We start from the raw sequence: 20,112 nt of genomic DNA, 5'->3' as shown, positions 1-20,112 counted from the left end.
TAAGACCTGGGTGATAGACGCCAGGATGTGTCCACACACCAGTGGGCTTGTATATCACCTATCTGGAGGCCTCCGATGTCGCCTGCCGTTCAGCTGAGGGGCATGGACTGCCTAGTTACCATAGGGGTCTTGGTGATGCAGAAGTTGTGTACTGGCAGGGTGGACTTATGGAATAATGAGTGAGATGCTGTATAACTTTTATGTGGTGGAAGGGCACTTCATGTGTAGAGGTTGGAGGGACTGATGTATATACATGACAGATATGATGGAGAGGAATGCAATGTAGTTTGTATGAGAATGTTATAAAATGTCATTCCTTGCCTTTAGCACAGTACAAAGGGCACAGAGCCATCAAGTGTGCCAACTGTCCTGGAGGAGGATGACGATGATGAGGCCCCACCTCCAGCCATTGCACCACGGCCAGAATGCACCAAGTCTGTGAGTATTGTTGAACCAGGAGTTGCAGCATTGCAGGATTACTGTCCCTGTGCCAGTGAGAGCTCCCTTTAGGGGCTGTCCACCTAATCTTAACACAAAAATAGATGGAGGGGCAAGTGGTGAGGATGACAGAGTCGACAGAGGGATATAGACAGGTTAAATGAGTGGGCAAAAACTTGGCAAATGGAATATGTGGGGGAAATATGAGGTTATGCACTTTGGCAAGAAGAATAGAGGAGCTGAATATTATTTAAGTGGAGAAAGACTAGAAAGCTGCAGTGGAGAGGTATTTGGGGGTCCTCATGCATGAATCACAAAAAGCTAACATCAAGTTCAACAGGTAATAGGGAAGGCAATGGAATGTTGGCCTTTATTTCAAAGGGAATGGAATATAAAAATAGGGAAGTCTTGCTAAAACTATACAAGGCACTAGTTAGAACACACCTAGAATACTGTGAACAGTTTTGGTCCCCTTACCTAAGAAAAGATATACTGGCATTGGAGGCAGTCCAGAGAAGGTTCACTAGGTTGATCCTGGGAATGGAGGGATTTTCTTATAAGGAGAGGTTGAGTCAGTTGGGCCTGTACTCATTGGAGCTTAGAAGAATGAGAGGCGACCTTATTGAAAGATATAAGATTCTTAGGGGGCTTGACAGGGTAGATGCTGAGAGGTTGTTTCCCCTTGTGGGAGAGTCTAGGACCAGAGAGCATAATCTCAGAGTAAGGGGTTGCCCATTTAAGGCAGAGACGAGGAGAAATTTCTCCTGAGGGTAGTGAATCTCTGGAATTCTTTACCGCAGAGGGCTGTAGAGCCGGGATCATTAAGTATATTCAAGGCGGAGATAGATTTTTAATGAGTAAGGGAATCAAGGGTTATGGGGAAAAGACAGGAAAGTGGAATTGAGAATCATCAGATCAGCCATGATCTCATTGAATGGTGGAGCAGACTCGATGGGTCAAATGGCCTACTTCTGCTCCTACGTCTTATGGTCTTATCCTGCTTCACAGCTTTTTCCATTTTATTTTGTTTGATTCTGTCCTAACTATCATGCTTGACTGACTAGTTATTAATAAGAATGCATTCAATTCTATGTCAACCCATTGGAGGAAAATGTATCTGCTGACCACCTTCATTGTTTCTCACACTAATCCCAAATTTTATATCCCCTCCATTACTGATTCTTCAACCTGGTGGAAATGATTCTTCACTATTTACTCTCTCAGACACTTCTGTTAGAACCCCCTTTAACCACCTCATCTCCAGTGAAAGCAATGCTAGATTTTTGATCAGTTCATTATAACCGTGTTGCTTCATCCCTGGAATCTTGGTAGTGATGCTGTATCACTTCAGTGGATCTGACATCCTTTCATAAAGGGATGGTCAAAACTGCATAAAATGCCTCTTCCTTCATCCACCTATTCAATCTAATGTTCACATTCTTTATACATCAATCATGGCTCAGCTGCCTCTGAGGTTCTAGGTTCAAGCCCCACCCCAGGGCTTAAGCACAAAAATCTATTGTCATGTATAGAATTTGTGTTTTCTTACTGCCTGTGATCAGAGTGTTTTGTATGTGAGGGGTGGTTGTTTTCTTATCCTTTGAGTGATTGTCCCAATTTGAATAATTCCCAGCAGCAAGCTTTTTGTGAGTTTTAAGATAGAGGTTATTTATTATCACACTAGCCTCAGAAGTTTAAAATGTGACGTCTCACTTGCTCGACACTCTCACTATCGCACACACAAAGATGAGATACAGGTGAAGAAAAAGCAATACACTTAAAATGTATCATTGTTTCAGTCCCTTTCATAGCAGGCCTATAGTTTCTTTGAGTTGAAGTGAAGGTCATGTAAAGCAGAGGATTTTCAGTAAGCTGCAAAGCTTTTTGTAATTGAATTTCCAGGAGGCTGGTTCTTAGGTGAACTTGAAGTTGGAACAGGTTGGGGAGAGTCCTTCTCCTACTTTAAAGGTATTGCTGCTTATTACCTTGGCTGCTTAGTTTACCTGCAGCCAGTTTGATGGCTTTCTGATGGAACTCTGCTAACAAACTTGCTGTTATTTTTAAAAGCAGACCACAAAATGGCTTCCTCACCATTTGACTTATACAAGTTCCAAGTCTTTATTCCAAAAAGGGTGATGTGTTGATTATGCATCCTGTGTTGTTGTTTGACACTTCAAAATTCACCTAGTCTAGTTTTGGATGAGGGGCCACCATAATGCAATGGAAGGTTGATTCTTCTAATGCATGTTGAATTTGATGTTTCTTTTGTCCGTGGTGAAACAGAAAAGTGAGCCAGCTGGAAAGCTATAGTTCTTTTGTTGATCCATCCTTAAACAAAGGGACGTGTGAATTCCCGGATGGCATTGAATGTCCATATTTTATTAGGTATTTGCTTGAAATTCGGGTCTGCCTAAAGCTCAAAGCCAAAGGTCACATGATTTGCAGGGGTCATTTTAATACTATGTTCAAACTTTTTAAAGTATTGACTGAAAGTTCATAATATACTAGAACATGACACTACGTTGACACTCCAGTACAGTACTAAAGGGGAGGCTGCACTGTCAGAGGTGCCATCTTTTGGATGAGGTGTTAAGCCAAGGCCCCATTTCCCAGTTTGGGTGGACATAAAAGAGTTCATGGCACTTCAAAGAAGAACAAGAGAGTTATCCCCGGTGTCCTGGCCAATATTTATCCTTCAGTTAGTATCATGAAAAAAATTATCTTTTCACTATCACATTGCTGCTTGTGGGAGTTTGCTGTATGCAAATTGCCTGCTGCCTTGCTTAAGTTATAATAGTGACTACACTTTGAAAATACTTCACTGGCTGTAAAGGATTTTGAGACATTTGGTCATGAAAAGCACAGTATAAATGCAAGACTTTCTTTAATCAATCTTCCTCCATTTCTTTCAGTATTTTGCTGTTTTGGGTATATTTTTCATCTCTTCCCCACAATGTACTATTTGAGTTTATTTACATTGAACTGCATTGCATACCCTGTGTAACTTGCCTTATTTGGCATATAACAAAGCAATTTAGTAAAGAGTCTTGAAGGCTATCTAGGAGCCTCTCTCCCATTTCGATCACAATTAATAGTGTTATCCCAGGATGTCTCAGGGTGAAGCTTCCATTATTACAGCCCTGTTGCTTACAGAAGCCCCTTCGACTTGCTTTCAGATTTCATCCTTTATTTTTTTTCCCACTGCCTAGCAGTCCATAAAGGGCACCTGTTATTCCTGCAGAATTCTTGTTTCTTAAGTCAATCTGCAGAAACTTGATCTGAATGATATATTTGCTGCTGTTTCTTTGTACTCCAACTGAAACCTAGGTAATGCCTCAGTAATATCTGATAGGACGTGCGGTGAGACAAGACTGTCTAATATCAGCATTGCTGTTTAAAATCTATATAGAAGCCATGATAAAAGAAGCACTAGATGAAGTAAAAATAGGCGGTCAGTTGGTGAAGGGAGAGAGATTTGCAGATGAATAGGCCCTTGTGACTAGAACAGCAGAAGATCTACAGATACTAATGGATAGAACGAATGAAGTATTGAAAGCTTACAGAATGAAAATTAATATTAAAGATGAAAGCTTTGAATATTGCAGAAAATAATAGTGGGACGTCGAACATGTCAGTTGGAGAGAGCATGAGCCACGACAGATGGTGGAGTTGGAAAGATTCTTGGTGAATATCAAGAAAAGGCAACATGGTTGGATTGGCCATATTCTGAGGCATGAGAACTTGCTGCAGGAGGTGATTGAAGGAAGGTTAGAGGGATGTAGACTAAGAGGGAGAAAGCGAATGATATTAGACAAATTGAAATTAAAAAAGGAAGATTCCTGCAAGCAACTGAAGAGGGAAGGATAAGATTGTGAGGCATGGAAAAATGAGCTGAGGAGGCCACGTTGTGTCTGATAGCTGGAGAGTTGTATTATTATTATTATTATTTTATTATTATTAGCAGCGACCGTGTCAGGGCTAGTACTTTAAAAGGGGAAAGCAAAATACTGTGGATGCTGGAAATCTGAAACAAAAACAGAAAATGCTGGAAAAACACAGCAGGTCTAACAGTATCTGTGGAGAGAAAAACAGAGTTAATGTTTCGAGTCCGTATGACTCTTCAGAGCCTCTGAAGAAGAGTCATATGGACTCGAAACGTTAACTGTTTTTCTCTCCACAGATGCTGTTAGACCTGCTGAGTTTTTCCAGCATTTTCTGTTTTGGTTTACTTTAAAAGGGGTATTGGTGAGTCAAAGTAGTGGTTGTCAGGGCTGCAGTCCAGATAGTGGAGTGGAGTGGGGTGGTGGTGGAGGGGGGGGGAACAACAAATGGCACAACAGAGCAGTATAAAGAGAAAAGACTGGTTATGATGTAACCTTCTGAATTTCTATCCTGCATATTCTATGTTAATTATTAACATCAGATTTTTCTGTTTTATTTCATTGGTCACAAGAACGAATGAAAGGGCGAGGTGTTCAAGGGTAGCCGTGACTGAGTATTGTGAATGGAGTTTTGGTGACTCCATGAAACTATGATGTGACTTGGTTATCAGTATCTGACTGCTGTCCATTAAGGCTGTGGATGAGTTTTGGAATCATTGCTATCACGTGCATAAGGAACAGATGTCAGTTATCCTAGGTAAACGACTGACCTACATGGACCACGGAGGCCCCAGGTTCAATCCCCAAATTAGTTAACCTTCTAACTAAGGCAACTGGAGAGACACTGCATTTGGCCTCAGTGCCCTGATCTAAGGGGGCAACAATTCTGTCAGTTGCCATTTCTGATCATTATCCAGTGACGTGCTGGGCAACAGGAGAGGGCAGCATTAGACTTAGCTGCAATGTTGTCCCAACCCTGACCATCAGTCCCTGCTTAAAATTGCAGGCAAAGAACACTCACTCAGGTGAGGTGTTGTACAGAGTGGTTGGGAGCCATACAGGCTATATTCCAGCATGTCAGCATCTTTAGAAGAGATGGGCAGTAAGTTGAATAAAGGTTTCAAAAAGGGAGGGTGTGTGTCTACATGTGCAAATGCATGTACTGACTTTGTTCCACTGCGCACGTGTGTGGACATTAGCACGATATTACAGTTTGTGTGTCTGTATATCCACATCACATTGCACTATTTTCATCTCAGGTTTACACGCGGTCTGTGATTGATCCAATCCCACCTCCTGCTAGCAGAGAACCTGATGGCGATGGCACTTCCAAGGGATTGGATAAAACAAAAAAGAAGGCAAAGATGACAGATGATGAGATTATGGAAAAACTAAGTGAGTGCTCAGTGTTTAACTCACTGTATGAAAACTTCTGCATCAATCAGGTCTTGTTACTGCAGTTGACAGGTGTGGGTATGAAGCAAGATGTTTAGCAGCAATGTTGAACTGGTACTGATGGTGCTGATGTTGTATGAGCCAGATTGTGGTGGGGGGGGTCTCACTCCATTCAGTGTGGCATTTCTCAGCTTGTGGAATTCATGGAAAGCTTACTATTTAGCACAGAGCTTATACAAGTTGCAGAGTGTGCTGTAAGTTTGACCAGCAAGCCAGCATAATGGAGATAACGTGATCCAGTAGTTCTGGCTTGAGATGAATTCAATGTTGGGTGAGGGCGACACTGACTGTGACCGATGTAGAAGAAACAAGTGACATGACCAAACTGAAGCAATCGACCTTTGGAATTTCAGATATAAGATAAAGCACTGATTGACAGATTTTACTTTTGATTTTGAGTTTTCTTTTCGAATTAATCAGAATTATGAAAACTTCTCTGGTGCCCTGTTTTAATTACTTGGTTTGTTTAATATAAATGCAGAATTATGCAAATGGAATTTGAGTATATGCTAAAGCTCACACCAATCCATCCCCAAGCATCAATTCCTATTGAAGATTTACTCAATATACTAGCTCGGCACAATCAGAGGACCACCATGATTTGTAATTAGCAGCCACCATCTCAACTCTAGTTCAAATGCAACAAACAAGGTCTACGTTTTTAGTAAAATTGACACAAGGCATTGGTGAGACCGTACCTCGAATACTGTGTGCAGTTTTGGTCTCTTTATTTAAGGAAGGATGTAAATGCATTGGAGGCGGTTCAGAGTAGGTTTACTAGATTGATACCTGGAATGAGTGGGTTGTCTTATGAGGAAAGGTTGGACAGACTGGGCTTGTTTCTACTGGAGTTTAGAAGAATGAGGGGTGATTTGATTGAAGTATACAAGATCCTGAACGATCTTGACAAGATGGGCCTGGGCCTGGAAAGGATGTTTCCTCTTGTGGGTGAATCCAGAACTAGGGGGCACTGTTTTAAAATTATAGATCGCCCTTTTAGGACAGATGAGGAGAAATGTTTTCTGAGGACTGAGAGACTTTCAAACTCTCCACCTCAGGTGGTGGAGGCGCGGTCATTGAATGTTTTTAAGGCAGAGATAGATTCTTGTTCGGCAAGGGAATCAAAGCTCATCGGGGGTAGATGGGAATGTGTAATATGAAACACAAGATGATCAGCCATGATCTTATTGAATGGCGGAGCAGGCTCGAGGAGTCACATGGTCTACTCCTGTTCTTGTGTTCTTGATTTGTAGTTGATTTTAATCTACTGGAAAGATGTGGAGATTGACCCTGACTGTGAGTGAGTTCTCTGCACTTGGGTGCAGATGGCAATGTTGATGCTGGCTGCAATTTGAGTGCTGGGCTTTGGGAAGATTGACTCTGATTGTATTTGAAAGCTGAGAGATGGGAGAAGGCAAACTAATGACTAATTTGAGTGCTGAGAGTTGGGACAGTGAAAGTTCTGGTTCAACTGCGTTGGAGTATGGCATTCATTTCTGGTCACTGCACCTCAGGAAGGACATGTTGGTTTTGTAAGGGGATCATTGGAATGATACCAAGGCTAAAAGGGTTAAATTTGAGAGAGGTTTTGAAGGTTAGGTTTGTATTTCTTTGAATAAAGTGTGACCTAATCCAGCTGCTTAAAATGTTTACAGGAGTTAATAGAGAGAAATTATTTCCTGAAGCTAGATCAATTGACAATTTAAAAACTGAAGATGAGTAGATTTTTATCAGGCAATAGTATAAAAGAATATAAACCCAAGTTGGCTAAACGGAATTATGATACAGATCAGCCACGACCTAATTGAATGGTGGAACAGGTTCAAGGGGCTGATTGGCCTCCTGTTCCTATGATTTTGACTAATTGAGAATGTTGGGGAGATTTATGGTGTATATAATAAGGGGAGGGGACAGAAATTCCTGAGTACACCGAGTGGTGCAATCTCTGTGGTGGGCTAGCTATTTTCAGGGTGGGAGATTGACTTTGATTATACCAGAGGGCTATACACTCTCAGGAGATTAAACAATTTGTCATAACTATCACGGAGTATCATCTGTGGGCTGTTTGAAAACTTGAAGCTGTTATTTTTTTTTTTACATTAACCGCACTGTGCATCTTTGTTGCAGGAAGTATTGTGAGTGTTGGAGATCCAAAGAAGAAATACACCAGATTTGAGAAAATCGGGCAGGGGTGAGTGCTGTTTCTTTACCTCCTATGTGAATCATTGCCGGGTTGGATGTACTAGTTTAATGTTCGAAGGTGAGTAGAGCACCTTTGAACACCTCAATCTCTCTTAAAAGGTTTCTGATCATAGTTGTGCTCCCGTTTAGTACAGACCTTTGGGGACAAGTCCAGAATCCAGTTTGTATTTTCCAATAATTGATATTGAAGCCATCTGTGATTTTTATCGCTATATCTGTTTCTTTACAGTGCTTCAGGGACAGTATTCACAGCCATCGACGTAGCAACAGGACAGGAGGTATGTTACTGCTTAGGGATACTAAACTCAGGAGCTGTCATACTGAACGCTAAGCTAAACTTGACTGCCAGTTCCAAGGGCAAGGTAGATTTGGGGGATGTTTGTTACTGAGCACGAAGATATATCATACTCAAGAGCTGAGCGTTACATATGCTGGAAAGGTGCTTCACTTGGAAGTTGTCTGTCACTGTTCTCTCGGAAGCTGCTGCATTTGTGACCTGTCATTCATTGCCCATCAGGAGTGAAGTTGGCTCATTACTGTTTTATGGGTGTTGTGAAGAGTTCTGTAAAGCCACAAGTTCTGCTGGGGTATACAGTGTTCTGCAGGACCTCATCAATGGGTCTGAGCCTATCGTCACGTAGGTCTAAGTGACACAGTAACTACCTCATCATAACAAACCAGTTCTTTGAAGAGTTTCCATTAAGTTCTTTTCAGAAAATTGTCACAACTGTTCTTCTTTTGCCCCTCCTGTAGTCAGCCAACAAAGTCTACATCCATCCATTTTGGAAAGCTGTAGCCATGAGAAGCTGAAAAAGACCAGCTATATTCCTTTTTGTATATCAGTCCACTTAATGAATGGATAGTAAAAGAACAGAGGGTCTGCTGCTGTCGAATTGGAGCATGCTTTTTGTGTCTGTATTTGTAACGACTGAGGTGGGACGGTGGAGGAGTCAGACAGATGCAGTATTTGCATGTTGTGTGTTTGCTTTACCAGGTGGCAATAAAACAGATCAACCTGCAGAAACAACCAAAGAAAGAGCTCATTATCAATGAGATTCTGGTGATGAAGGAACTGAAGAACAGCAACATTGTCAACTTCTTGGACAGGTAACTAGGAGAATTCAGGGCTGTGTGTAGACCTCTGGTCAGAATCTGCTTTGGGCTTTGCACCCATGCCACTTGGAATCAATAAATGACCAACTCCTGAGATGCCTCTGTCCAATGGGCTCATCTGAAACCAGAGCCTTGTATATGGTAAATCTGTACTGTTGTGTCTCCATTTGCCAGTGTGGTGCACACAAGGAAAGACGGGTGTATCCAATGTTGACAGTACAATGAGGAACTTTCCCTGCCTGTATTGTACTCTTGGTGTTGTAGGCAAGTGAATTACCAAAGCTTTCTTTTATTTTTCCCTAGCTACCTGGTGGGTGACGAGCTGTGTGTTGTGATGGAATATCTGGCTGGCGGTTCACTGACTGACGTTGTTACAGAAACCTGTATGGATGAGGCACAGATTGCTGCAGTATGCAGGGAGGTAAGTGCATGATTGAAACCCCTTTCCAATTCTTTCATAGATGCCTTCTTGGAAGCTTCCAGCTCCTACTAATTCTTCATTTGTAGTCCTACTTAAAAAGAAATGTTGACTGTAATGGTAAAAGTTGCTTGATCTTCATTTGTTTACAAAAACCAGTTTTTGGCAGGTCAGTTAGCTCCTGAAGCAGGTTCAGGTGAACTATTATATCAATCCTGCATCGTGGCGTTCAGCTTCTCTCCTTGGTTCCTCATTTTGAAAGCCAGACGCTGACTCACCCATGTCATTCCAAAGTTTTCAGTTCTTATTGCCGAGTTTCCATATTTGTAGTACTTGATCTCTGCCATTGACATTTGCCAAAATCCATGGAACACTATCTTTACTTTGCAGGACATCCTGTGAAGTGTTTTCCCATCCTGTGTTTTGTAAAACCTACTGATGCCCATTCATCTACTCTCCCTCTTTGAAAGGCTCCTCCTTGACTGTCATCAGTATATCTAGCTAGAGTTGGAGCTTTCTTTCCACCCAAATTTGTGATGTTGAAAGTTTTCACCATTCTCCCTGCTGTGGCCGCTCTCTGTATTTAATGGCAAGAATGGAACACATTTACTAGATTGAGGAAATTCTGTCTCATGCTGTTCTGAAGGCTGCCTGAATTTTGGACTTGAACACTGTCCTCATTCTGTTTTGAAAAATTAGCTCGTTTGTGAATTGCAAAAGACAACATTTGTAAAACACCTTGGAAAATACCAAAGGATTCTTTATGTTGGAAAGGAAAGAGCAAAGGTGGATTTTAAAGGTGGAATGAGGAAGGGCCTGGGCTACTGAGGGGTCTTCCACTGGTGGAAAAGATAATATTCCGGCAATAGTACTGAAGACTTGTGCTCCTGAACTTGCCACGCCCCTAGCCAAACTGTTCCAGTACAGCTACAACTCTGGCATCTACCCGGCTTTGTGGAAAATTGCCCAGGTATGTCCTGTACACAAAGCAGGACAAACCCAACCCGGTCAATTACCGCCCATCAGTCTGCTCTCCATCAGTGAAATGGTGGAAGGGGTCATCAGCAGTGCTATCAAGCAGCACTTGCTTAGCAATAACCTCACTGACACCCAGTTTGGGTTCCGCCAGAGCCATTCAGCTCCTGGCCTTGGTTCAAGCACGGACAAAAGAGCTGAACTTCAGAGGTGAGGTGAGAGTGACTGCCCTTGACATCAATGCCGCATTTGACAGAGTGGCATCAAGGAGCCCTAGCAAAACTGGAGCCAATGGGAACCGGGGAAAACTCTCCACTGGTTGGAGTCATATCTAGCACAAAGGAAGATGGTTGTGGTTGTTGGAGGTCAGTCATCTCAACTCCAGGACATCACTGCAGGATTTCCTCAGGGTACTGTCCTCGGCCCAACCACCTTCAGCTGCTTCATCAATGACCTTCCTTTCATCATAAGGTCAGAAATAGGGATGTTCACTGATGATTGCAGAATGTTCAGCACCATTCACGACTCGTCAGATACTGAAGCAGTCCATGTCCAAATGCAGCAAGACCTAGGCAATATCCAGACTTAGGCTGACAAGTGACACAAGTGTCAGGCAATGATCATCTCCAACAAGAGAGAATCCCACCACCTGACTCCCCAAAGCCTGTCCACCATCTACAAGCACAAAGCAGCCCGCTTGATTGGCACACAACCACAAACATTCACTCCCTGCACCACCAGCGCACGGTAGCAGCTGTGTACACCATCTACAAGATGCATTGTAGGAATTCACCAAGGCTTCTTCAACAGCACCTTCCAAACCCATGACCACTACCATCTAGAAGGACAAGGACAGCAGATAGATGGGAACCCCACCACCTGGGAGTTCCCCTCCAAGCCACACACCACCCTGACTTGGAAATATGTTGCCGTTCCTTCACTGTCGCTGGGTCAAAATCCTGGAACTCCCTCCCCTACAGCACTGTGGGTCTACCTACACCACATAGACTGCAGTGGTTCAAGAAGGCAGCTCACAACCACCTTAACGGCAATTAGGGATGGGCAATGAATGTTGGCCCAGCCAGCAAAGCCCACATCCTGTGAATGAATAAAAATACAAAAAATCTTTCTGCTGTAACTCCACTAATTCCTCTGAGCTAAACACTTCAGCCCCACCCTCGTCAACCTTCTTCTCCCGGACAATCTTTTCAAAGACAGATCCAGCTAACTGGATGTGAGCAGCCTTCTCCTGTCTTTTGGATTCTTCCTCTTCCTGTTTCAACATGTGGGTTTGTGATTTTGTTACTAGACAACCTGGAAACAATCCAGGATGCACTTTCTGCAACATTTCTGTTGATTGTGCTGCCACAAGCTGCTCAACTACAGTAGGCATCACCAACATTTGTAACCCAGCTATTTATTACCGTGGATGAATTGAACCCCTGCAATGGGCAGTTTGTCCACTACCCCAACAATCACCTCGCCTATTCTCAATTTAACTTTTAAATTTACCTTACACAAGAATAGATTTCGCATCTCCATAAATTCCACTTATTAATACCCTTTCCTGCAGTACCCTCTCTGGACAACAAATGGCACTATCCAATAACATTAAGGACTGACAAGTCCCCATGTCCCTTGAAATTTTGATATCTTTGCCTGTTCCACCCTGTACGCATGGAAAGCCTTTCCCTTTAACCTTTTGTAGCCTTCCCTGCAGTACTCTCTTGGGTAAATTGTGAACACATTCCCACTTCTTTACTTACCACTGATTCTTCCTGCTCCACTTGTACACCAAAACACTGCTTTTTCTTGCCTCTGAACCTCAGAACTACAGTACTCTGATTTCCTGAACTTTTCTGTGTTCCAATTACTGCAACAGGTTTTCCCTGTAACCTCCAACACATTGACTTTGTGTACTCAACCTTATTACAATGGTAACATTTAAGTCTTCAAGTGTCAATTCTACCTTTAGCACCTTCCTTTCAGGCCTGAGGAGAAATTTCCTGAGAACTCCCAACTGTCCCTTCTCTTCCCTGACTACCTGCCTTCCTTTCATCATCCCGCTTCCTGCCCTTCTCTGATTTAAAAGGGTGACGGAAAAATGTTTTGATCTATGAACCAGTTCATAATCATCAGCTATCTCCGCTGTTTGCCTAGCCGTTTTAACCTTCTGTTCTTCCGCATGAGTTCTAACTACTGAGGAAGTGAATCTTTAAATTCTTCTAAAAGAATTACTTTTCTAAGAGCTGCATATGTTATCTCTACCTTTAATGCCTATATCCACCGGTCAAAATTACTTTGTTTTACTCTCTCAAACTTAATATAAGTCTGTCCATATAATGTTTCATTATATTCCTAAATTTCTGCCTGTAAGCCTCAGGAACCAACTCGTATACACTCAGAATAGTCTTTTTTAGTGCATCATAGTCCACAAATACCTCTGACAGCGATGCATATACCTCATGAGCTCTATCTACCAACCTAGACTGTGAAAGCAATGTCCAGATTTCTTGTGGCCATTTCATTTGCTTAGTTATCTTCTCAAATGAAATAAAGAACGCCTCTACATCCCTTTCCTCAAACTTTAGAAGAGCTTGCACAAAATTAAACATCTCCCCACTGGGTTTTGGGTTGAAGGTGGTAGTTTCACCATCAGAACCTTGCTCAGCCTCCAAGGTCTCTTTTCTTTTAAGGCCCAGCTTTTTAAGCTGGTATTATCTTTCTCCCTCCTTTTCTCTTTCCTCCATTGCTAACTTCTCCCTCTGGAGGTCAAGTTTTTGTATTTCCATTTCTCTTTGAAATGCTCTCTCTTTCCTTTCCCTCTAGCCTTTTCAATTCCAATTCTTTCTCTTTTGCCTCCAAGTTTTTTTTTCATTTGCAACTGAAGCCTCACTACCTCCAGCTGTGCTCACAAGTTTCAGGTTTCCCTTCCAATTTCAAATGCTGCACTATTACTTCAATCTTGTCTGCTTTCTTCACCCCTGCGGTTAATCCTAACTGCAACTTATCCGCCAATTCTGTTTACTGAACCTTAGTTACTTTTTGCAAATAAATCAGGGTTACCTCTTCCACTCCCAGAAAAGTCTTTGCAATTGTTAAAGCCATATTTGCACTTTAAAATCCCTCAACACCAACTCATAATTCACTGTTCTTCTCGCACTCTTAGCCTTCGGGTTCACCAGCTCCAAGCCAATCAAGGAATTTTTAAAATCCTGCAAAGAGCCCCCAGTTTTATTATGATATAGCAGGTGGTATTTGCCAGTCTGACCAAATACCAAAGGGAAACTTAGCCAAGCTGTCAATGATTTTGCATTTTGTATTTATAATGAGAAAATGTGTACACTCAGGTCAGAAGTAGATTCCACTACCACCTTTGGAAATTTTAAAGATTAAATTAAAGCATTTATTAACAAAAGAAAAAATTAAACACACACAAACATAGACACGCAAGCCTGCTTCAGTATCCCACAGTAATATTAGGGGAAAAAATGATATTTCCTTTACAAATTATTGAGTGCAATGCCATGCTCAATCTGTTATTCCTCTGGCAGTGCCTACAAGCATTGGAGTTCCTGCACGCAAACCAGGTCATTCACCGAGATATCAAGAGCGATAATGTGCTACTGGGCATGGATGGATCTGTGAAGCTCAGTGAGTGACAGTTTAATCCTCACCCTTGTGCTGAAATTCTCAGTGCTGTGATTAGATTGAGGTAGCATTCATAAACTGAAGTCTTAAGAACTGACCATAAAATATATTATAACCATAATTTGTAATTTCATTTTTTTTCAAGTGTTGATGTTCTCTGTTTGGCTGCTCCTCCAGTGTCGCGTATTCATGAATGAATGAGACAGCGATGTCACAATTGGCATTCATAATGAAGATTAAGACTTTAGCAAGTGTAGATGAAAGAAAATTACCAAGAGATATTAACAGATAAAGTGGGCAAAGTTATGGCAAATGGATTGCAAAGTAGGCCAATGTGAGGGCATTCACTTTGGACCTAAAATTAATAGAGCAGGGTACTTTCTAAACAGAAAAGCTAGAAACAGTGCAGACCCAGAGATTTGAGGTCCAGGTACATGGATTACTAAAATATCACGTACAAATACACTGTACAGAAGATAACCAAAATTCTTGCCTTTATCCCTTGAGGACTAGAATGAGGGTAGAAATTATGCTTCTGCTGTTCGATCACACCTGGACGACTGAACAGTTTTCTCAGTTCCACACATTAGGAAGGATATACTGGCCTTGGATGGAACGTAGTGTGGATTTATTAGAATGATACCTGGACTTGAAGGGTTAATTTACGAGGACTGATTGCACACATTGGGACTGTTTTCACCGAAAGTTAGAAGGTTAAAGGGTGACTTGATCGAAGTTTGTTATTAAGGGGGACAAATAGGGTGGATAGAGAAAAATTATTTTCAGTGGTTGGGGATCCTAGGCCTAGGGGACATAGTCTAAAAATTAGAGCCGGGCAATTCATGAGTGAAATTAGGAAACACTAATTCACACAAAGAATGATAGGAGTTTGGTACCTCTTCCACAAATTGCAATTGTAAGATCAATTATTAAATTTACATCTGAGATTGGTAGATTTATGTTAACTAAAGGTATCAAGGAATGTGAGTCAAAGACAGATTTGTGGTGTTAGGCCTTGATCTTATTGACTGAACAGGCTCAAGGGGCTAAAAGACGACCACCTGTTCCTATGTTCCTGCATATTATAGGCTTCATTTGTAAATCCGTGCAGTTCCTGTGTTTTGTTCCTCACCATTCCACAAATTGGCTACTTTAAAAGAAATTGCATCTACAGAGGTAGCAATAGGAGTACCCCCACAATTACTATGAAAGTAAGCAACTCCAAGCTGAGCCTCAAACAATTTTCTAAAATCTGCCAAGTTAATGCTAAATTAATTACTGAAGCTATCCAAATGCTTTAATGTTAAAGCCATTGTTTATCTTGTGTCCGTACAGCTGACTTTGGGTTCTGTGCCCAGATCACACCAGAGCAGAGCAAGCGCAGCACCATGGTGGGCACACCTTACTGGATGGCACCTGAGGTGGTGACGAGGAAAGCATACGGCCCCAAGGTTGACATCTGGTCACTGGGAATCATGGCCATTGAAATGGTGGAAGGCGAACCCCCTTACCTAAATGAGAATCCGCTGAGGGTGAGTGTACAGCCTTGCAATCTGAAGTCCAGATGTCAGGAGTCAGAAGTGCATAATACCAGGTTGAAGGCATTTGAACTAAAGTGGTTGAAAAGCCTGTGATTGTTTATTCTGGAGAGCAGAAGGCTTGGAGGTATTTCTGAAGTAATGTGTGAGCTTGCTCATACTCCAAAACAGGGAATCATGGTTCTGCGGAAACCAGGACAGTTTGGATTTAACTGTATTAATCAGAGGGTAATAAATATGAGGAATAGACTGCACAGAGGGGTAATGGAGACAAATAGTTTTGAGAAAGATATTTGAGGGAAATGATGGGTGTTTGTTATTGGACCAAGCCAAAGGATTGTAGGATCTTCTCCGAATGTGCACCTTTCTCTTCCTGCAATCTCCTCTACTTTCCCTTGAAGTGTGAGCCAAGATTACGCGAACCTGTGTGGGATTTTCATCAAATTCAGGGGGCTGGGGGGTACAGAGACTGCTCTTTAGAAAGAACCTGAGGCTCCATTTCATCTCCGTTGAGACTCTGCTTCCTTGCTGATGGCAGTGCCATAAGGGAGGGGTGGGGGGGGGGGTGGGGGGTATGGTTGGGTGTGATGTGATCAGTGTCTCAACACATCAAGGTTAATCTGAAATCTTTCATTAATATAACCATACTATTTTAACTTATTGATTCAAATGTGAAATTCGTTTTTCTCACCTGACCGTCTGTAGGAAACCCTTGGTGGTGTTTTTGCTCTTTCTGCATCAGAAATGTTCAGCCTGTAGTGTAGATGGGAACAGGAAGTTTCAAAGGGACATTGAAATGAATTGAGTGGACAAAACTGATGTTATCTGCATTGGATCTCAGCAAGATGGATCGGAGTATTTTCCTAAATGATAAGAAACTAGGAACTATGAAGAGACAGAGATTTGGGTGTCCAAGTGCAGAGATCGCTAAAAACAAGTAGATAGGTACAGGAAATAATATAGAATGCTAACGGAATGTTGGCTTTCATCTCAAAAGGACTGTAATACAAAAGGGATGCAAGTTATTTTACAGTTGTATAAAGCACTGGTTAGACCACATCTGGAGTAGTTCAGTTCTGGTTGCCGCATCTCAATAAGGATATCCTGACCTTGAAGGAGGTGAAATGCAGATTGACCAGAATAATACCGAGGCTGAAAGAGTTAAATTATGAAGACAGTTCGCATAAACTCAGCTCCTATTCCCTTGAGTATGTAAGATCAAGGGTGATCTAATTGTGATGTTTATGATGATTCATTCCTCTGGTGGTGGAGCCCAGGATAAGGGGGCATAACCTAAAATTTGAGCTAGTCTGAATGTGGAGCTCTCTCCTCCAACAATCTGTTCAGGCTGAGGGTTAGTTGAAAATTTCAAAACTGAGGTTGATCGATTTGTTAGCCAAGGGCATTTAAGGGTACAGAATCAAGGTGGGCAACTGGAATTAAGATATGAATCAGTCATGATCAGGTTAGCTAAATGGCCTACTTCCTATGTTCCAGAGTTCTCCAATTTTCCCTCTATTCTCATCTTGGAGCTGGTTAATCTTGTTTTTGGTAAGCTTTTTGTGGAGGATAGCTTTACCACATGGCTGACTGTTTTCTTATTACCCAAATTACATGACAGATGTTGAACCAGACTGTCCACTGAATCTTTATGCCTTAGATCTTAACTAAGTGGGAGCCCTGGCAGACACTAGGAAGAGGCATGGCAAGACTGTATTAAACTATTAGGTTGGACCTATAGCAACTCTAGTTAACATTCGCTCCTTCATTTTATCTGTCTACATTGCAGGCCTTGTATCTGATTGCCACTAATGGCACTCCAGAGCTGCAGAATCCAGAGAAGCTCTCCACAATCTTTCGCGATTTTCTGAATCGCTGTTTGGAGATGGATGTGGAAAAACGAGGCTCTGGAAAGGAGTTACTGCAGGTATGGATTGTCCCTTCACTTGAAATTTCAGGTCATGTTTTTGTTCTAGGTTTATATAAGAATTCGGATCAATTTGTGCCTGCGCCCAAATAAATTTGCTGTAACTAGTTTGCATGTATTTGTGTGTGTCTGTTCGTGGTGCATAGATACTCTTTATTCACACCTGCTATGATGCTGCATTTCATGGATATACAGGGAGGATCTCTCTGAACTCTATCCATGTGTAAAGACTGGAAGCGGGGTTTTGGTTTCATGGTTATCTTCCCATACCCCCAAAAATGGGGAAACTGGTCCAGAGGAAAATGGAGTCCAGAGTTTTTCCCTCCATCATTGGGAATACATCACTCTTCTTCCTCAGTGTGGAGACCGGTTGCTGTATTATGGAGTAATGTCCTAGATGGAAGTTCATATTGGTATTTGCTGGTATTGTTGTTGTTGTATCTGGTACTGTTTTAAGTTAACCACAGTTTTTGGATCTCTGAGCACTCTCACTTCTCTCACTCTGTCTCTTGCAGCATCCATTCCTGAAACTGGCCAAGCCCTTGTCTAGTTTGACGCCACTGATTCTGGCAGCCAAGGATGCGATGAAGAGTAATCGCTAGGATCTCCTCCTCTTTCCCCTTGACTCCTCTCCTTGCCCCTCCAAGAATCAGAATTGAGTATCACGGTCTGCATTGACATGGCAGAGCAGCTGCTGAGATCCACATGGGGAATTGCACGCCCCTGTTACCGGCCACCCACGCAAGCAAGGTCGATGCTGCTTTTATATTTTTTTTCCAAGAAAATGTGGTCCCTCTTCCCTCCCTCTACATTTCAATACTTGAATTGCAGATTGAAAGACAGACTACATGCCTCCACTGTGGAATCTGGACTATCCCCTGGATGCGGTTTGCTCTGCCAGTTGCTTATCTCTTCTTATGAACATTATGTACTGTATCGGGTGAGCAGGGCTTTGGGATGTTTTGCTTGATGCCTCTTTTTTTTGTATATTATGTATCTCAGTGGCAGATTGCATTGTTAGAATTCAGGAGAGAAGTTGGTTAGCTGTCTTTTTTAAAAGTACTTTTTATTGTTTGTACTAACAATCTGGAGTTCTGCCTGGTTACCTGCACTGGCAATTTCTGGGATAACAGACTCCAGCCTCCTCCACACTTGTGATCAGTGTGGTTTCTTTTTTTGTTGTTAGCCTTTGTGAGTATTGCCTCAATGACTGGTGTGTGCCTTCAAAGGAGCAGTAAGATCCTGTTGATTTTTTTTTTCTCCATGGCCTTAATTGCCCAGGAGTATTGCTGGATTCAAACTTGCATTAAGACACTTGGCCTAATTTATGTTAACCTTGTGATTTGTTTTTGCAATATAAACTGATCTTTTCTGCATCGGCTCCCCAATATTTGCATTGTAGTCAAAGCATTGCATTACCGTCCTAACATTGGATCCATTGATAGTTGCTTCACTGAATCCCAGGTCCCAGTAAGGCTTCTGCTTATCAAATGGGTTGAATGTTTCGTATAAGAACTGGCTTGTACATGAGCAGAGTTGTCAGGCAGCATAATAAAGGAACGGTTTTCCCATCGGTGCTACATCAGGATGGCACAACCCCCTGTGCCAATCAGTACCGAGAGTCGTATTTATTTTCATTGCCAAGTACGTTGTTAATGTGGATGTTTAAAAATTGCCATCTACTTCGAATCACTGCATTAATGCTTCAGGTTTTTGTAGAATGCAACCTCCGTGCATGAATCACCAGAGTCACCACACCTACTATGTGCAGCATCTGATATACCTATACCCCACATTAGTCTATACTGTACTCCATGCAAGGTCTACACATGCAGCACTGTGTGCACCCTCCACACAAGCACACACACCTGCACCACTCTGAACTGCACCCAATCTCCACAGATGAACTGACGTAGATTCGTGTTGCAAATTTACCACTTCATTACACCCCATTATGTCAAGCCACACAGCATGCAGGTGCAGTGCATTTATCACATTATCTTTCACATCCTATAGTGCCTGTGTATGACAAAACAAAATTCAAGTGCAGCAATTGAGGTACATGTGGCTAGTAGATAGTGGGGCACAAAGTTCTGGTGTCCAAGCACTTGGTGTGGGAGTTGTGAAAGTAGCCACAATAAGATATTGTCTCCAAGGGGGTGATGGCTGGCTTTAGGTGACTGAGATTGCACTCCCACCTGAGCTTGTGGAACTGTTACCTTTCAGAACTCTGTAAACCACCACAAGGGAGTGATGTACAAGCATGACTGTTCAATGCATTGTGACTACAGCAGTACTGTCAGATGGAAAGTACTCAACTCTCAAATGGTTCCCAAAGCAGTATGAGTGGTGAATTTTGTGCTTGTTACTACAGTATTAAAAGAAGAAAATCTAACAAAAGGCTGAACACATTTCTGAAAGTGCCTAACAGTCGAGCCTGATATAATTGGGGATTTGAGGTTTTGGACTCTTTTTTCTAATTAATACTAAGAATAAAATTTTTAGAAAAACCTG

At 42.1% G+C, this 20,112-nt stretch overlaps 1 protein-coding gene across 6 annotated transcripts in view; it reads left to right on the top strand.

The window, feature by feature from the left end:
* Window positions 1-20,112, top strand: part of LOC144693634 (serine/threonine-protein kinase PAK 2-like) — a 76,823-nt gene extending 56,711 nt beyond the window's left edge. For all 6 annotated transcript variants that reach the window (XM_078563469.1, XM_078563472.1, XM_078563470.1 and 3 more), the window contains 10 exons: window positions 328-438; window positions 5,579-5,714; window positions 7,902-7,965; window positions 8,206-8,254; window positions 8,971-9,083; window positions 9,393-9,510; window positions 14,037-14,136; window positions 15,469-15,665; window positions 17,461-17,598; window positions 18,114-20,112. In XM_078563469.1, the coding sequence (XP_078419595.1) occupies window positions 328-438; window positions 5,579-5,714; window positions 7,902-7,965; window positions 8,206-8,254; window positions 8,971-9,083; window positions 9,393-9,510; window positions 14,037-14,136; window positions 15,469-15,665; window positions 17,461-17,598; window positions 18,114-18,200 (1,113 nt within the window). In that variant the 3' untranslated portion in view covers window positions 18,201-20,112. The remainder of the gene's footprint in view (window positions 1-327; window positions 439-5,578; window positions 5,715-7,901; window positions 7,966-8,205; window positions 8,255-8,970; window positions 9,084-9,392; window positions 9,511-14,036; window positions 14,137-15,468; window positions 15,666-17,460; window positions 17,599-18,113) is intronic.

This window comes from Cetorhinus maximus, chromosome 19, assembly GCF_964194155.1.
Source record: "Cetorhinus maximus chromosome 19, sCetMax3.hap1.1, whole genome shotgun sequence".
Classification (NCBI taxonomy): Eukaryota; Metazoa; Chordata; class Chondrichthyes; order Lamniformes; family Cetorhinidae; genus Cetorhinus; species Cetorhinus maximus.
Note: the sequence above shows the minus strand (reverse complement) of the source record. Positions and strands in the feature narration are given on the sequence as shown.